Below are 19,650 nucleotides of genomic sequence, written 5' to 3'. Positions count from 1 at the left end.
AGCTAAATATGTTTATTTTATTATTATTATTTACTATAGTCCTGTAGGGCCAGTGCATAGGGAGGAGTTTGACTCAGAACGGGTTATTCTGGTTGCCATTTTCCTGCCTACCAGTAGGCTAGTAGGCGGCTGCTTTTACATTTTCCAGCCTCACTGTGGAGACATATACCATTCACCATTGTATAAAATTAAATAAACACTGTATGGTTTGGGTGTCAGATGACAAAATAAGATGTAAACATTGAGAACTGTTTTGACGTGAGGGGACACGTCAGATCAGATCAGATCAGAACACCCGAACATTTTCTAACGGCGAATAATAATAATACCACCGTCGATCCAGAGCCATAGAGTAGAAGAGTTGTGACATGTCAAAGATAGTAGAGATGGAAGATGGTGTACTGCAGTGACAGTGTACACACAGTCACTGACAAGCAAACTTACAAACTACAGACTGGCAGCCAAGTAGCCTAGCATCCTACTAGCCTACATGTAGGCAGGAAGATGGCGCCCAAATAAGCCAAAATCCTACCGAACGCGTCACTATGCCCTCCCCCTATAGACCCCAGGAAATGACATCTGGCCACAAAAGATCACGGGATCTATTGAATGTGAAGTGGGAGGACCCAATCGTCTGTTTGTTACCTCCCCCTTCACATTCAATTTAGTCACTTACCTGAATGTCCCCGACCCGCTGTCAAAAAACCACAAAAAATGCTACAACGAAAGCAGTAAATTAAATGAATAAACAAATAACACTTGCTTTCTCTAGTAGTAGCGGCCTTCAGTCTCGAGAGACCATGGCGTACAAGCACACTTGGATTGGATCAGGTGGTGCTGAGGGAACAGTGCTTTGTGTGTCTGACTGTCTGAGCAGCCCAACACGTGAGTGACAGTCTTTGGCAGTGATGGCATTTGAATGCGCTGCCGTCGCCTGCTGACACCGATTGAGGTGCCTTTCGCCTATTCCAATGCACAATGACCCGCACACCGCCTGCACTTTTATTATTTAAGCAACGTTTCGGTCTATTGACCGAAACGTTGCTTAAATCATTAAAGTGTTATTTTGCAAGTGCAGACAGTGTGTACTTTTTGTGCTGTTTTTTTTAATACGTTTATGTATTTATTTGACAGGGACAATGCTCATTAATCAACATTTCAGTTTTCACTTCCGTGTAAATGTGCCAGAGTTAGCCATAAGCTAATTTACATCTGTAGTCCCTGAGCAGGCTCTTAAAATGGTAGTAAAACTATACATACAAAGACACATACAGTACAATACAATGCAATACGAGAACAATAAAACATTGCACAGGGGACAAAAACAAAAACAACCGCAGAGTGAGTTGAGAAATGACACCAATGATAAATAGAATTACTCATGATTACAGATTTGATTTGTTTTTAGCCACCTCTTCAGGTTGAATTTGAATGTCAAGTAGTTGGATCCCTGCCTCTACGCACCTGTCTGAGCCGATCGGGTGTGAATGCATAACACTTTGTTTCCTCTAATAACAACCGAAAACGTGAACCTTGGTTGAAAAATCTAAAACAAAGTTGTACTTTAAAACGAGGCAACGTTTCGGTCACTGAGGACCTTCTTCAGGCATAATTTTATGTATGCCTGAATATACTCTTTAGTTAAAATGTCGCGCTCTCCATTATGACCTTGTTGCGCTCATGCAATATGGACATTGAGTCTTGTCCGCTGCAGGACACAACAGAGTCCTGAAACTTGTGCTTCCCTGTTCCTCGCTGGTTTTCTGAGTGGTGGATGATGTTCGAACACTATAACAAACCATCGCATCATTTTAAAGCAGATTTTCATGACACGGAACGACGATAATGGATGGGTGCTTCTTCAAAGGTTAGTGAAATACACGGCAGGGAAACAATGTTAATTATGGATTCCCATGGGAGTCAATATTTTAATGTCGTAAAACCAGAATGTGTCCCTTTGTCCCTGTGTGCCAGTGGTGAAACGACTTATCTGCCAGTGCTGTCTTATTTGTGGGATGTGCTGCCAGGTTTTATTATTACTCTGGATGTGATATATTTGGCAGGGCTCGTCGTTGAGGATCCATGTTTGCAAAGCGCACACTACTCCCCCTCCTTCAGTAATAAATAGCATCAGCAGCAGAATAGTATTATGAAACCCACGCTGGGAAATTAATTTACCACTAAATATAGCACAACAAGTACAGGCTGCGTTCAGGGAGTGTAATACAATAAAACAGAAACACAAGGGATAGAGAGATTTCGTCGACTAATAGGCTACTATGACAAACAAAATGTTCGTCGACTACCTTTTTTCCACTGACAAAATCTAAATGGAAACTAAATTAAAACTAAGCTATGATTACTAAAACTAAAATGTTAGGAAGGAACTACTGGAGAAGAGATCCAGTATAAGTAAAAGACGAGTCATTTTACACTTGGCTGCATGCTGAAAATAGCCGATCTACAAGCTCACAACGCGTCGCGCCCAACGCGTTGTGAGCTATTTTCAGCACGTGTACAATCACTTGTTGAACTTTGACCTTGAGCACGTGGTCAGGTGACGCGGCTGGGGCGGGCATAAAAGATCTGGAGGATTAGGAGGATTGCGGGGTGGGTGGAGAGAGAGAGGGGAACCCAGGGCAGGAGACTCATCACACTGACAGGCAGATTATAGCGCTCCGTGGTGCGGCGCATCATGCAGAGCCATAACAGACGTGAGAGATTAACTCTGATGTGTGACTCCTCACACAGAGTGAGTGTAAAGCATTGGTTCCCAACCCTTTTATACTGAAGTACCACCTAAGAAAATATTTGGCTCTTTATGTACCGCCATAATAACTGATAATCTAGTCTAATCACTAATCAGCACAACTGATGATATTTCTAATGTGATTAATCCGTTCTCAAATCTTCTATTAACGGCTAGGTGTGCTGTCATAAGTGGCGTGCACAGACATTTAGAGGGGCAGGTGCTCAGGTGAAAAAAAGGGCACCTTGTGCAGCGCGTGGAACCGGCCGGTTGCCTTAATAGTGTGAGATTTATAGATTTTGGGGCCTAAATAATATATTAGAAGCTTTTTTATCAAGAATTGATCAATGGTCCACATACTGTTTTTCCCTTTTTTTCCCAAAAGGGCACATTGCCAAGAGCACCCCCTAATGTCTATCTGTGCACGCCACTGGCTGTCATGCTCATTTCAGCACGGCTTGAGAGCCTATTTCAACCAATTGCTTGGTCAGAAGAACTACCTGTAGTAATATAAATATTTCATTCCACTTTTATCTTTCAAATATTGTACATTTTACTCCACTACATTTCTTTTAAAACATTAGCTTACTAGTTACTGTTGATAATTATTACAAAACGTGCTTTAACCACATCAGCCTTATACGTACATTTGGGCCATTTAAAAATAGACGACCTACAAGCCCACAATGCGACGCATTGTTGATCTTCTATTTTCTATTTTTTATACATTTGAAAACATGAAATGGCTCATTCTGCATAATGAGTACTTTCTACTTTTGGCACTTTAAGTACATTTTGTTGCTAATAATTTTGTACTTTTACTCAAGTACATTCTGAACGTTTTGTTCAGTTAACAATGCAATCGTGCATTTCCCGCCAGTCAGTCAGTCGGTCGTTGGTCGGTCGGTCAGTCAGTGTATCACTCAAAATCCCCATACATGAAGCCCCCATATACAGTATGGTGCCCAGGTCTTGTGACATCATGTGACATCATCCCTGATGTCATCAATATTAGTATATGGATTAGCCCTGCTTACAGCGAGTCTCTCTCTGACGCCCTCTGGTGATATTCTCACTCCCGTGTGAGTGTTTACAATTCCCAGCAAATAAACAAAACGACGTAACTACTCACCGACACAAAGCCTGCTAGACCTTGGTAAAAGTCTATTCTCGGAGCTGGGAAGCATCTCAGGTCCCCAGCTTCTCTCTAAAATGCGTCATTGAATGAGTCATTTCTTCTACTACGGCATTTCCGGGTTTTGCCTGCGCCGATATGGTTGGATTCATTTTATTTAATGATTAAAATAGTGCATTTTAGAGAGAAGCTGGGGACCTGAGACGCTTCCCAGCTCCGAGAATAGACTTTTACCAAGGTCTAGCAGGCTTTGTTTGCTGGGATTTGAAAATCCTCGCACGGGAGTGAGAATATCACCAGTGGGCTGCCGAAGGGACTTCCACAGGGCGTCCGAGAGAGACTCGCTGTAAGCACTGGACCAGGGCTATATATGGATATATGTCAGAACCTGTTATGACATTTCATTGATCCTCTTTGATGTCTCCCTTCTGACTGATAACTGTCCATTTAAACTCTAGACGGGCCTGCACCAAAGTTATTCGTGCAGCCGCGCCCGGCAGCCGGCGAAAACTAGGACAACAGCAGTAGCTGTGTGGGTGAGTTTAGTGAATGATAAGGGGACGTGACGGACGTCGCAGGGCAACAGCAGTAGCTGGGTGAGTTTAGTGAATATAAGGGCCAGGGGACGTTGCAGGGCAACAGCAGTAGCTGTGTGGGTGAGTTTAGTGAATGATAAGGGGACGTCGCAGGGCAACAGCAGTATAGCTGCGCATTGATACAATGTCAAACTGGTGTTTTTGCCCCAACCCGCAGCACAGACCAATCAGAAGCCACGCCGCCTATAAGAGATAGGAGCCTTTCCAGCGAGCGACAATTCAGAATCACGGAACGCAGCGTTCAGGAACCCAGGCTAGGTCTGGGAAGACGTTTTTATAAAGTGTTGTCCCATGCAGCAAGCCCCCGCAGGTATTTTATTATTCCATGGAAATGTCCATGTCAGCTTCCTCCAATAATGGCTTGTGCGTTTTGTAAAAAAAAAAAAAAAAAAAGCTAAAAGAAAACCAACCAGAAGATGATAGGATGCTTTTAGACTTCCATTTAGAAAGTCTGCCGGGGATGAAAGTAAATCACTAGAGGCATCCCCCATCCCCCACACAACCGGAAAATCACATCTAGGCTGTAGTGTCTTTTCCTTCCATGCTTGTTTTCTTGTAAATGTAGAGCTAAAGAGCTCTGCAGTACACAAAGAAATCGCTGTGTGTTTATGCGCACGTGCGTGTGTGCGCGGTGGGGGTGCAGGGGGAACTTGTGTGTAGACAGATAGACCTACACACAAAGTCCTTTATTGTGAGCGCTTAGCACCGCTCAAAAAATCTAATATATCAATGTCAGTGTCAGCAGGATAGGTTATTATTATTAGATCGTTATTATTTTTTACTTGTTTATGTGTCTGTCTGTCCGTCATTCAGTCAGTTTCTGTCTTTTCTCCCTCTCTCTCTCTCTCTCTCTCTCTCTCTGTCTCTCATAATTTTCATCCCACGATTTTGCAACCCATTTTTTCACCCAGCGTCAATTATCTAATGTAGCGGCAGCGGACTGACCTCATGCTTCCTTCTATGCATGAGGAGTCCAAGCTGCTTCTTTTCACCTGACAGGGGTGGAGTTTCCCCGGCCGGACATAGTGCGTGGAGGGAACACGTTAACAAGGAAGGAACACAGTTCCTTTCACCTCCTTCAGGCGCCTCGGCTGGCCAGGGGGATGCAGTTTAGAGACCAGGATTACTGCATGTTTTTTGTGAGGGTAGGCCTATACCTACCTTAGGGGACACGAGGAGAAGATGCAAACTCCACAAAGAAAGGCCCTTTCGCCAACCCTGCCTCGGGTATACGGGCAGTGATGACGCGGAGGAGAGAACACGCCCCCAGTGCCCACATAACCCAGGACCTTCTAGCTGTGAGGCGGCCGGCCTATCCACGGACCGGCCGACCCATCGCACCGACCGACGGGCCGGCCGGTACAAATGGATTCTGCCCTTGCTGTGCTTTTTTGTTCTTGCTTAATGTTCCATGGATTAAGAGCGTCTGCTAAATGCCTAAATTGTAAATTGTACATTGTATGTATGGCAGCCAGGCAGGCAGCAGCAGCATGGGCCCTGATAACAGCAGCATGGAGGGGGGGTGTGGTGGGTGGGGGGGCATGGGAAGTGGGCCTGATGGACCAGCAGAGCGGCTGCTCTTCAAACAGCTGTCACCTCATGCCATGGGCCCATGGTCCCCTGGGGCCCAACACTAGTATCAACACTGGGCATGCCACATATGGCTCTGGCCACGCTGGGCAAGACCTACGCTGTAGAGTGCATTGCTGTAGACCTACGCTGTAGAGTGCATTGCTGTAGACCTACGCTGTAGAGTGCATTGCTGTATAGACCTATGCTGTAGAGTGCATTGCTGTATAGACCTACGCTGTAGAGTGCATTGCTGTAGACCTACGCTGTAGAGTGCATTGCTGTATAGACCTACGCTGTAGAGTGCATTGCTGTAGACCTACGCTGTAGAGTGCATTGCTGTATAGACCTACGCTGTAGAGTGCATTGCTGTAGACCTACGCTGTAGAGTGCATTGCTGTATAGACCTACGCTGTAGAGTGCATTGCTGTATAGACCTACGCTGTAGAGTGCATTGCTGTAGACCTACGCTGTAGAGTGCATTGCTGTATAGACCTACGCTGTAGAGTGCATTGCTGTAGACCTACGCTGTAGAGTGCATTGCTGTATAGACCTACGCTGTAGAGTGCATTGCTGTAGACCTACGCTGTAGAGTGCATTGCTGTATAGACCTACGCTGTAGAGTGCATTGCTGTAGACCTACGCTGTAGAGTGCATTGCTGTAGACCTACGCTGTAGAGTGCATTGCTGTAGACCTACGCTGTAGAGTGCATTGCTGTATAGACCTACGCTGTAGAGTGCATTGCTGGATTTTGGCGTAAGTATATCGGGATTTTGGCGGAAGCACCGCTCAAGGAAATGACGTTGGCGCTTTACAAATCTGTTTACATTCTCCGTGAATGAAACAAGTGTTGTGATTGGTTGAAAAATATCATATCCGGGGGAAATACATTTGACGGATGTTCCGGCTAGACACTTCCGGCTATGCAATCTCTGCCTTATATTGTGACCAGGCTTTTCTCTTTGCAGATGAGCAAGGCTGGGACCGAGGCTATAGGCTCTGGCCTGGCCTGGCCCGCGTTGTGTGTAGAAATAAAGTATCAACACTGCAATGTAGAACTACTCTGCTACGTCCGTAATTCAAGTAAGTAAAAGCACAAAAGTATTGGCATCAAAATGTACTTGTAGAAAGTACTCACTGTGCCGAATGGATAAACATATAAATGGCCAAAATGTTTATAGGGCTGAATGGCTAATGTATATTTTGTAATAATAATTAAAGTAACTAGTAGGCTAACTAATGCTTTCAAATACAGTGAATGAATGTATAGTAGTGCAGTAAAAGTACAATATTTGCCTCCGAGATGTACTGGAGTAGAAGTAAAAATATTGGAAATTGGAAATACTCAAGTAAAGTATACCTCAAAATTGTACATAAGTACAGTATACTTAAGTGAACGTACTTAGTTACCTTTCACCACTGCAGCACAGCATGCAAAGAGCCCCCAACTACCATCCATCCATCCATCCAGCATGGCTCCCTCCCTCTCTCTCTACTCTGTGACAGCACAGCTCAACAGTGTGTGCACACAGGTCGGGGACATTGTGGCAGTTCAACCTGCCACTGAGACTGAATGGTTAACATTTTAATTATTATTTATGATTGCAGAGTGATATTTGTTGTTTTGACTATATATATATTGTGTGATGCTTGATTAAAGTTGTTAATTTACTGTTGACTCCATTAAAGGGAGCAACTACTATAGCTGTGGGGTGTGGGGAACATGCCAACAGTGGGAGGGTTGTGTTTAGAGAACTCTTGACTTTGGTTATATGATGGGAATCATTTATAGAGTAGTACTGTATGTGACACTTTAAAATGTGTGTTATGACTTATGAATGATTTGTGATGTCTCTGGACATTGATGCACTGGTTTGATTGTGGAATCAATCAGGGGTTGGTTTGGTCTAAATGGGAGGGGCCTAGCCTTTATAAGGAGCACCTAGCGGAGCAGAGCAGACCTTGAAAGAGCCAACCTGATGATGAACATTTTCGTTCATCATCTTGCAGACACACGTGTCTATCAGTCAAGAATTGTTTTCCCCCATGGCATCTGCCCCTGTGCTCAGCAGTGATGGGGGGAGGTGGTGGGGGGGGGGGGCTGAAGGCCGAGGAGATATGGTGACTGTGGGAGTGACCCTGGCGTTGTGAAGAGGAGAATGCTTTAATATGTCTCTGCTGTCTGGAAGAAACCACCTAAGGAAGTGAAGAAAACCTTATATTTTGAACACAAAGCAATACTGCCTCATCAAAGTTGGTGTTGTGACTTAGATATTGTCAATTACTTGCATCATGAGAGGGGGAGAGGTGGTGGAGTTAGCTGCTTTAGCAGACAGTTTGAGGGTCCAATCCAATGGAGTTAAGAGGTTTTGTTTACTACTTTCCATTGGTTCAATATACGACACATAAAGGGTGTTCAATAGCACTGATTTATAAAAAAAACACTGTAGGTGGTTTACTACCAACAGCAACAATATGATACTATACCGCAGACAAATGAAGAAGAATGCAGAAGGAGATATTTATATGTAGATGTGAAGTGGTAATGCCGCTTTCTGCTTTGACTGTTATAGTGCCTGCATAGGAATCAAATCTAATACCTTTTATCTCATATTTTGTTCTCTTTTCTCATCTCTTTCCTTTGAATTGAGTATGCTGGTGCAGGTGGTGGTGGTGTTATTTTATACCTGTGCTCTGAGACTATTGAAAGCTTTTTTTTCCTGGGGGAGAAACATATAGATGGAATTTTCCTCTCCCGTTCATTTGGCCGTTTTCTAATTGGACTCCTCCATCTGTTGAGGTCTTCAGACTGCCTTTGGGGATTCTAAGGCTAAAAACATCCTATCAAACACAGCAATGCATAGGGGACAGTTGTTCCTGGGCCTCTGCCAGACTATGCACTGGTACTGTACAGTAAGCGTGTGTGTGCGTGCGTGCATTGCTATGGTGTATAATCAAAGTCCAGCTGGGCCTGGGACAGCTTGGAGAGAACAAGTCATAATCAGTAAAGATTAATGGGTAGATTTGCCCGACTCTGAAGTTGGCACTGCAGCATACAATATACGTATTGTGACTGTCATTGGTGTTTGGCATTCTTTTCAAATGCATGTTACTTTGCAAGGTGTCACATGTTGAGCTTTGTGATTCCGAATTAGCATTTCTGGGAGTTTAACTTGCACAACAAATTGCTCCAATTCGAAGGAGGATTATACCCATGACTGATTTTGTATTTGATTTACTGGGTCAGCTTAAAAACTGCAGCTGGGTAAGAAAAACACATTGCAGGTTAAGTTAAGACTAACATCAAGACAAGCAACACAGCTGCAGCTAATCAAAATGTGTGTTAGATTTAGGTCTTGTAAATACTGTCTATGATTTTGCACATGGCACACCTGAGGCTCAGGTCAGGAAACAACTAAATATGTAACACAATTTAGTTTATTTATTTTTTATTAACTCATTATTCATTTTATTAGCTGTAGCTGCGTTGCTTGGTAAATAAAATACAAAGCCTATAGGGTTCCATGGCTGTTCCATGCGCACAGATCAGTGAACCAATAGGATCCACGGCTGTTTTCCGCCGGCAAATTTGATCCCGCCCCTCTAGACCAGGGGTTCCCATCCTTTTTATTACCACAGACCGGCTGGCGGTTCTTAAAATGTTCGGGGTGATCAAGTCCCGACTTACGTCCCAGGAGCTAACCCTCGATCAGTCTCATTTGGGAAAGACCAGGGCCACACAATTCGTTGCTCTGAAACTACTCTGGGAGGTAGCCCAATCTGGCGTGTGGAAGGACTAGGCTCTGTGGGTTGACTCCTGTCCGGGCGCCTCCTACGTCTCACCAGGTCCACTCCTGCTCTCACCAGGTCCAGGACCTGTGCGTTGCGCCAGACTCCCAGCACCAGACACTTCATTCAGGAGTGGTGGATTCTTGAGCTGCAATGGTTCTGCAGGCTCCACCTGGGCAATGGTGGTGCTGCTGGCTCCACTTGTGGCTTGAATGGCCCTCCTAAAGGCCTCACTGTGGGCTGTTGAACATAATGTTATATCACGGCCATTGACCATATCATTGATCCTGGTGACGCATATAGATTCACGGTCGGGAAAACTTGGGATTCCCTTCTGGCGTACCAGTGGTACATGTCCCGTGTACCAGCACAGGTACACGTACCAGTGGTTGGGAACGTCTGCTCTGACCATAAATCACACTGGGTGATGGTTGAGAGAAATCCCATTCCCCTCACATCTTGTTTTTTACATAATACATTTGCAAGGGGTTCAATATTCAGGAGAGAAAGTGGCATGCGTGACACCATTGTGTTGATGATAGTGGTTCATTAACTTTGATGGATGCCACTCCACACAGACAAGACAACAACGGGTTGTCAGGTTGGGAATGACGGCAACATGTGAAAGCAAAGCACAACATAAAGGACACAGAAATCACCCAAATGGAAAGCAGCTAAATTGATTTTTTTCCCCCGTTGGATTGCTTGTCCTCTTGGTTACATGACCGTGACATGTGCTACAACCTGGGATGTAATTAAATGTCACATTAAACAGCATGCTTCTGAATCCTGGGCATCCAGGCATGTTAACATACAGACTCCCATGACCTCCAAAAGACGGCTGGAGTCACAGAGAGAGAATCCAACTTCAATCCAATAATGCTCAATGGCTGAGGCCTCGCCGTTTGCTGAATGTATAAATGTGGTGTGTGTGTGTGTGGGGTTGTGTGTGTGTGTGTGTGTGTGTGTGTGTGTGTGTGTGTGTGTGTGTGTGTGTGTGTGTGTGTTTGTAAGAGTGTGAGGTTTTTCCCTGTAACGTTGCGGACGACACTGAGCTGAATTATCAATTGATGGCACAGTCCACTTCTATTAACACTATCTAGTGGTCTGTCTGCATGGCTGCTCCATGGAAGTCATCTGCTCATCGTTGCCTCAAAGGCCTGGCTGGCTTAGTTCCAACACCAGGCATTCTGTTTTCCACACATAGGCCGGTGTGTAAAGATACGCAGCCATGCTAATACTACCTAACATTTTAACCCATTCTGACCTGAGATCAGATTCATACGAGGTTTCCGCCGGACACACACTGGTCTGATTAACCCATTCTGACCTGAGATCAGATTCTAGAAATGTCAGTCGCTCTTCGATTTTTCAAAAAATAGCAGACCTACAAGCTCGTATCGCGCCACTCGGTGGCGCGATATGAGCTTGTAGATCTGCTATTTTTCAATAGCTAAAGCATAACATGATGCCAACACCAAAATGGGTGCCCGGTCAGAATGGGTTAAGCTCCTCTGCAGAGATTATGGGCTCCATCTTGCGCCACCCTTATCCCTAAACGTATTTGCCATTTTTTACTATTTTGGAAAACATTTAAAAATAGTTCAACTATAGCCGATCTCACCCTAAACCTAACCTCCCACGGGGCAGCACACCTTAAACCTAACCGTAACCCATGTCTAACCAATGAGTAGTCTAAACTAAGTATGCACCCCCTACATCGAGACATTGTGAGCTTGTAGATCGGCTATTTGAACTAGTTTAAAAGGTTTTTTTTTAAATAGTAAAACATTTGTTTAGGGATAATTAAGGGTTAAGGGGTGGCGAAATATATAGCCCTGTGTATATAATTGGTTGAGAGAGGGGGGAAAAAACAAACGACAATAATAATGAGGGAGAGCGAGTGCATTTTCTGGCAGCGGCTGATGCCGCAGAGTCGCGCCGCCAATTGCCGACAACACCCTGCAGTGTTTCTCTGCGGCAACATCAGACCGACACCCTCCCTACCTTAAACCCTAACCTCACAGGGAAGACACGGCTGATTGTTTAACCGGCAGCGCATGCCAGGAGCCACGGGTGAGTTTTAACCAGCGACGTTGACACCCTATCCCAAACTCTAACCCTAATCTCACAGGGAAGAGACGGGTGACTTTTAACTGGCATCGCATGTCTCGGTAGTTTCGCCGTCGGCTGCCAGACGGACCGACACTGCCGCGGAACGGAGTGACAGTGGAGTGTAATAATCCCCCCCCACCTCCCCTGGCAGGTGCCTCTGCCGGAGAATGCACTCGCTCCTTCTGATAATAGTTTGTGTTTCCCATAATACCTTGGGAGTATGACTTGAGATTCTCTGCACTGAAATGCAGTCATCAGGCAGGCTGAGAAAACCCCTGTGTGGGATGCTTCTTGGTCAGAGAAAATAACTGGCATGGACAAGAGGCAGGCAGGCAAAAATGTTTTCTTGAATAACACGGCTAGAAGACAAACGTATCAACCTAGACCTATTCTGTTCTAACTAAGCTTTTTCTTTGTTGTTCACGTTTTATTGATCCGAATTAAACGGACATAAAATGCATCGATGTGAGATAACTGTGAACAATGATGAGTAATGCATTACAGTAAAGTCATGGTGTTTATAGCAGGTATAGAACTGCCATGTTTTACATTTGTGTACCACGGACGGTGTGACCTTGTGTAAACCATGACCTTGATCCTGATCCTGGACAGTATTGCTCATATACTGTAGGTTTTAATGTCTTTGTCGATAATTGAAAGGCAGAACGACATGGATTAATATAATTGATCATGAATAATTAGGCTGTTCTCACCGAGCAGGGTGTGAGATCCTCACATGGTATCGACTGTTCTCACCAAGTGGGTCACTTAAGTACCGACCGTTTCGGGGGGGAAAAGGATCTGACTAGGTTGTACGTGCACCGTGCTGTCCGATCGATCGATCAATAGATAGATAGATAGATTATCCTGGGATTATATCTCACTATAGCGCAGTGCAGGGCGTGGCGGTTTGGAGCGCATGGCCCTTTGTGAAAGGCGCATATTGCTTGTCTCCAGGTTGCAGCACTCTGGAGAGAATAGCTTGGCCCATTGACCTTACACTCAACATGGCGCTCCCTCGGGTCCTCAGCAGTACACAGGTAACACCTGTGAAGTGTGAAGTCGATCGAATGAACGGTTCTCAAGATATTTTCAGGAGATTCTTAGTGTGGAAATAAATCGGAACCCTGCAGTATATATGGTTGTAGGTTCAAGGTTGTAGCGTTAATAATAACTATAGTGGGCCGGTTGAAAGAGAGAAAGAGGCACATCATCAGCCCCCAAAAGCTGAGGTTTGACCAAATGCCCTACATGTGGAGCTATTTATAGGAGCCGGGGGGCAGGCAGGAGGCAGCCCTCCAATGGGTTGGGGTGACAGGCTGACATCACTCATCGCAGCAGGTGGTGTGTGCGCGTATGCGTGAATTGTGTGCGTGCGTACGTGCGTGTGTGTGTGTATGTGCGTGTCCGTGTCCGTGTGACTGTGTGTTAACCGACATCACTTATGTACACTCATGAAACTAATAATCAGCTGGAGCCTGTGGCAGACACACAGGGTGAAATTGGGTTAACAACACTGGCTATAGTGTGAGCTGCCATAGGTCCAACGCCCCTGCACGGTGCACTCACACGCCACAGGCATTTCAATTCCGTGTTGCAAACCATTGTTGCTTGCTGGTTTCATAAGATTATGGGAATGGATCAGAGATGGGGACTTTTCCAGTAGGCTGTATGCCTGTATGTTCTCACGTCCAGGTCAAAAATAAGAAATGTTACACAAATGAATGAAATGTTTGTATTGTACAGTACACACAGGTGGAAACAATAATCACGAATGTGCCATAGTGCTATACTGCAGTAGTAGTATACTGCAGTGCTCCTCTTAATATTTGGACAGAGGCCTGTGTAAAAACAGGTCTCTAGCCACAATATGGACTGAATACATAGAGAGTCTCTATGTATTCTGTCCATATTGTGGCATATTGTGTATATTTGTGAATTTACAGTACTATAGGTTTAATTGTACGGTACTGTACGATGTAATGGTGTTGAACTGAAACTGCACACATTTCAATTGTGATATTTAGTTGAAAATTGTGTACTTATCTCCTGTTTCCAATGTTCCATGTTAGCTTATTGTAATTGATTTTTACATCCGATTCCTACTTGTAGTAATGCCCCAATCTCCTAGGTGGTTCTTATCGTATCTCACCTCTCCTCTATAATGTGCCCATATTCAGTTTAATGTCCCTGCTGAATGCAATACATTTGGTGGGGCCAGTGACAGTGTCCAAAACAGATCTTATACAATCTGACTTTACTATCATGTTAATGGGGCTTTTTTTCGGACTCATTTGAACTCTTTTTTTTTTTTGTGAATGGAAATCCAATAAATGTATGTTTGTGCTACTCTTGTTGTTCCCTTATGACCACTGATCACTGCATGCTCTCCATGAAGCCTCTCGTATTGACATTGGCTGACTCAAGGCAAGTACTAATCTACAATGGGGCTATCTGCATCCAACCTTTCCGCATTCAGCTCATCATAATTTAAAAAACTGCCTTCCATCACGTGCAAACTTACTGCATTTGCACCTTGCACGTTTTACCCTAGAGCGTGCGTGTGGGTTTATGTGTGAGCGAGAGAGAGAGAGAGAGAGAGAGAGGGAGAGGGAGAGGGAGAGGGAGAGGGAGAGGGAGAGAGAGCGCAATTACGTATTCCTCATGGGTGGGAGAGTGACAGTAAGTCAGAGTGGGTGAGTGGGAGACAGCAGCTGTAACAACTGGAAGACCTGCCTTTTTTAGTGACCGGTCATCGTCAATGCAAAATGAACCCCTCTGAGGGCGCTACACCAAATCAAAAGGCCCCAATGCCCCATGCATGTGATTTGCGTTCAACGCACCACCAGCACTGTCACCACCGAGTCTTGACGTAAATTCTCCTTTCATTGTCAATGGCAGTTATGACAAAAAGCTGTATATAGGAGGGGCGAGTGCCCCTCAAAAAGGGTACATATGAAATTATCCGTCAAACGGCGCACTTGGCGACGGGTGAGTTAAACTCAACTAGGTGTTAATCCTGGCCTGGTCATCGTTGCTCCGAGTAGAGCAGTGAGACTATAATATACTCCCAGTAGAGGTGTGGTCTCTTACTCAGGACATGAAAAATACCTTTGTCATTTCTAAGATACAATTATGAATTTGTTTCCAATAACTCTCAATTACAGGACAGTCCCACAAAGCGTGAACCAGGGTGCCCACCGATGATGGATCCTTGCACTTCCAGCACTCAGCTGTGTCCTTAAGACCCAGTCTGTGCAACCATGCAGGGTGTCCAATAGAAGTGGTTGAGAATTTTAAATTGAATTTCTGCAGATTTCATCCCACTCCTCCTCTTGAATATCTATATTCAAATCCCTCTCCTACACAGTTTTTGACACGCTAGGTACCCTGGCGTTTTCAATGAAGATGTTAGAATAGTAAAATGAGGCCTTGTGTGTCACGTTCTGTGGCATGTTTTGGATTTTCATGTGTTCCTTGGTTTTTAGTTAGTTAGTGTTTTACTTCTTTTTTGTTACTGTGATTTTGTAGTCTGTATTTTCCTTGTTTCGTAGTTGCAGTTATGCTTTACACTGTGAACCTTTATTTTGTAGTCTTGTTTTGTGCCTTCCTGTCTGCCCCTGTAGTTCTGTTCCTGTCTTGTCTCACTAGTCCTGTGATTGCCAGTGTTTCCACCTGTGTCCCCTTAGTTCCCCAGCCTATCCCAGTGTTGATTGTCAGTGGTGTTCACCTCTGTCTAGTTATCCCTTGTCTATTTATATGACCTTGTGTGTTCAGTTCTCTGTTGAGTCGTTGTTTGTAGTCGCTCTGTTCAGTCCTGTTTTTGAGCTTACATGTATTACATGTATATGTACATGTATTACAAGTATTAGTTTCTTGCGTTTCCTCGTGCCAGTTCCCTGTTTCCCTGCATTGTTAATAAAACCTGGATCTTGCACCTGAATTCTTCCTCCGCTGCTACTGTCTGCACTTGGATCCTACACCTTCTCTGCCCGGCACCGTGACATCGTGACCTGTACCAAACACCATGGTGATGCCATGCAACAACTCAGAGTGCCGAGGCGGAGTTCTGGGTGAACCAAATATTCCACATAGTAAGTGCCTTAATTGCAAGTATTGCCAGAATTTTTTCCATGTTTCTTGTAAATGGGAAATGACGGGGTACGCTTGAGCCCGGGGAGACTTTTTTTGTGGATAAACCGATAAGAGGAGGGAAAGGGGAAAGAGCCAATTGTTCGATCTGATACCAGGGCAGCACTGCCTTTCTTCATTGCAGCTCAAAATGCTTCGGAACACACAGAGAAAAACCCCGGACCTCAGAAAATACACTGAATGTTCAAAGTTCAGGTTGGATGGGTGTAATGAGGTCATAAAACCTAAAAGAACAATAAATGAAAATTAATGTCATGAAACCTTTAAAACATAAGAGTGATGATTCTTATTTTCTACATTGTCTTATTGTTTCACATAGTGGGGTCTTGACTTTGGGTTGTCTTTCTAACGACCTGTGTAAGGGTGTCATTGTAAGACGTATTCATCATGCACATTAAAAGAATATGGGCAGTTTGGGCACAAAGAAAAACATCCTCGATCTCTTCCTTAAACAATAGATGGAATTATAATGTACACTATAGTAACAACAACACAGCGTATACCGTATTATTGGGGCTACAGTGAACATTGATTTGAACTTGCAAAATCCGCCATCCACACTTAACGACGGTGACAATAGCAAACTAAAAATAAAGGAGCAGCTGTGAGTCTAGCTCTCAACCAGCTCTCATTACAGTAAACATGCCAGTGGTGCCACCACCGCGAGGGCGTATAATGTTCGCGCAGCCACGGCAGACATTAAACATGTTATTGACTCGGCTCTCTATGAAAACAAACAGTGGTGGTGGCTGATTGAGGACAGACAAACGGAGTTAAGGAGCCTGATCTCACCCAAACACCGTGAAATATATTGACATTTTTGGGGGGGGGGGGGGGGGGGGGGGGGGGGGCACTGAACTAAACCATTGTCTTTGTATCCTGGATGTTAAACATGGAGGGGTCAAACTGCTGCCCTTTGTAGGGTGAACCTTCAGCATCCCAGCCCTTCTTCAGCATCTGATGCACGCTCATCTCATGGCTCTGTGGCTTGCCCTGCATCTTCTGATGGTTGTCAAATCGAAGTTTGTCCAGAGTTGCGCGCTCCTCTTCATCTACAATTGTCTCCAGGGGGCGCTCACATTGAATCTTGCTGATATCAAGCTCCGGTTCTCCTTTCAGTAATGCCTTCCACCAGATCTCTCCGCACTTACTGAGAGACAGAATAACGCATCGTCCAGGTTCAAGGCTCCACATTGAGTCTTCCGTGTCAATCTTGTGAGTTAACTCTCCCTCCATCATGACTTTGTCTTGTGCTCCATCCCTCAGACAGACGCGTACGCTGTAGCTCTGCAGTCTGACCACCACCTGTGAGCCCCTGACGACAGTTTTAGGGACATTTACAAGAACTTCCACATCTGCATAGTCTTGAGACCAGCTGTACTTGTCTCTCACGGCACCATTGTAACTGTCTGGGTTGGACTGAAATTGCTCCTGTGTTGAGTTGGTCTTGGTTGCCGTTGTCTGTTCTCCCTGGGGAGACTGGAGCAGGGGGCCGCAGGCTGGATACTCCATGGCACCTGAAGTAGAGGTTATCTCTGTCTGGACATCCATGCCATTCTGTTCCGATGCCTCCTGCTGCTGAGCACACTCTACCTCGAGCTCTTCTATTGCTGCCGGAGGAACAGCTCTGGTGTTTTCCTCTCTCAGCTGCCTAGCTCTGTCCTGCTCCGCCATCCGTTCGAATAGCCTGTATGTCTTCAGGAGCATTTTCTCTGCCACACCAGGGCGGAACCCCACTCGGTCGTGAGGACTTGATGACAGACGGTAGAAGTCTGTCTTGCGATACAGAAACCCAAGGTAGATCTGTAGAAAGTCTTCCACATTTCCCACATTCTGCAAGATGCCAAATAAGGGGTTGTCGTACATTTCGGTCATTTCCAGTGGTGATGCCATCGCAAAGTTTAATTGTAAAAGGTACTCAGAGTAGGGTATGTTATGTGAAGAGTGCATGTCACTGAGGGCTCTTTTATACTGTTCTTGTCGTCATGATGAGGTCACGATGAGTCATCCATGCCCAAATATGGAGTTCCAGGTCATCTGTGATGTCAGACCCATGTCATCACTCTTCTTCATATCTTCATATGCCCATATATGGAGATCTCTGTGTCCGTCTGTCCACATCCCTTTTATACCCATGGAGATAGCTGATGTCATCACTATATGCCCATATATTGGCCCATATACTGGACAACCACTGGCTGACCAACTTCACTGCATTCTCCCGCTGAGTTCAATGGTCAGTCTTCTCGTCACGATGAGTCATCCATGCCCAACTATGGGGTTCCAGGTCATCTGTGATGTCAGACCCATGTCATCAGTCTTATCTCCATATGCCCATATATGGAGATCTCTGTGTCCGTCTGTCCACGTCGGTTTGTACGAAATCCAATCTGTTATTTCACAGACATCACGTCTAGTCACCCACACCTCCATATATGGTCATGCATCGTGACATCACATCTCCATATGTGGAGCTGACTATGATCAGCTGGATCTCCATGAAGATCACGACACTGACCTCATCAAACCCTACATAGCCATACATGGTTTGACATACTAGATCTGCATATATGGAGCCGGCCAGCAACTCTACTCATGACTGACTTAATAAGCTCTGTTGTTTAAAGGGTGAGGTCGCTTCTCGCCCTTAGGCGTCTTAATGGTTTACACTGTTATACGACAGTGACGCATGCCGAGAACAGGTGATCTACTCTACAAGCTTTACAGCACATTGTGTGGATGCAGCACATTGTGAGCTGTGAGATGTTTTTTCTGTACATGATCATTATTGTCGGGCACCATGGAGCCTCATAAAACAGAAGATAGAGCCCGCAGAGAGATTCCATTGTAGTACGGTATTTTTGTTGCATGAATTTCCAACAAAGTGATGAGAAAGGCATTATGTGTGTATGCATAACAGTGGCAGACAAACCATTTTCATCTGTATGTAAATGCTGAGCATGTACATAAGCCACACAGCACGCACGCTTTCAAAATGAGATTGCCGTTGGGCCCTCCAGACGGTGATTTTCACACGCTATTTGATCCAGTGACACATGGCTCTTATATCTTGTACAACACGGTGGGCGTCAAGATAGGCCATAGTCAAATAATGCGCTATGTATATGCCTGTACTGTATATGCCTGTACTGTATATGTGTGATTCGCCGCAGCTCGGTTAGGGTTTTTCTGTGCTAATAGACTAGCTGGAAGTGGAGTAAGGCAGAGAAAATGCTCTCTAACAACAGTGGGATTGGCGTGAATGTTTAAATGTGTTTTCTCACATAGGCCTGTACTGTATGTGTGATTCGCCGCAGCTCGGTCAGGGTTTTTCTGGGCTAATAGACTAGCTGGAAGTGGAATAAGGCAGAGAAAATGCTTTCCAACAACAGTGGGATTGGCGTGAATGTGTAAATGTGTTTTCTCACATAGACCTAGCTGTATCTCCCTCACGTCCTTTCATTCGAACTAACTTTAATCTTGTTCCGGAGAATTCCATTAATCTGGGTTGCATTGCTCAGAGTACAAAAGGGAAAATTGGAGG

At 44.9% G+C, this 19,650-nt stretch overlaps 2 protein-coding genes across 2 annotated transcripts in view; both read right to left on the bottom strand.

The window, feature by feature from the left end:
• LOC310857779 (A-type voltage-gated potassium channel KCND2-like) overlaps nt 1-19,650 on the bottom strand; it is a gene marked incomplete at both ends in the record, with an annotated part of 74,981 nt that overhangs the window by 38,011 nt on the left and 17,320 nt on the right. The gene's annotated exons all lie outside the window — the stretch shown is intronic.
• On the bottom strand, nt 16,965-17,999 carry LOC310857973 (nudC domain-containing protein 3-like; the record flags this gene model as incomplete). Its single annotated transcript, XM_083764018.1, has 1 exon — nt 16,965-17,999. One exon carries the CDS (start codon nt 17,997-17,999, stop codon nt 16,965-16,967), a length of 1,035 nt encoding a protein of 344 aa, XP_083620144.1.

The sequence above is a fragment of the Protomyctophum parallelum genome (genome assembly GCF_964188405.1).
Source record: "Protomyctophum parallelum genome assembly, chromosome: 4".
Classification (NCBI taxonomy): domain Eukaryota; kingdom Metazoa; phylum Chordata; class Actinopteri; order Myctophiformes; family Myctophidae; genus Protomyctophum; species Protomyctophum parallelum.
Note: the sequence above shows the minus strand (reverse complement) of the source record. Positions and strands in the feature narration are given on the sequence as shown.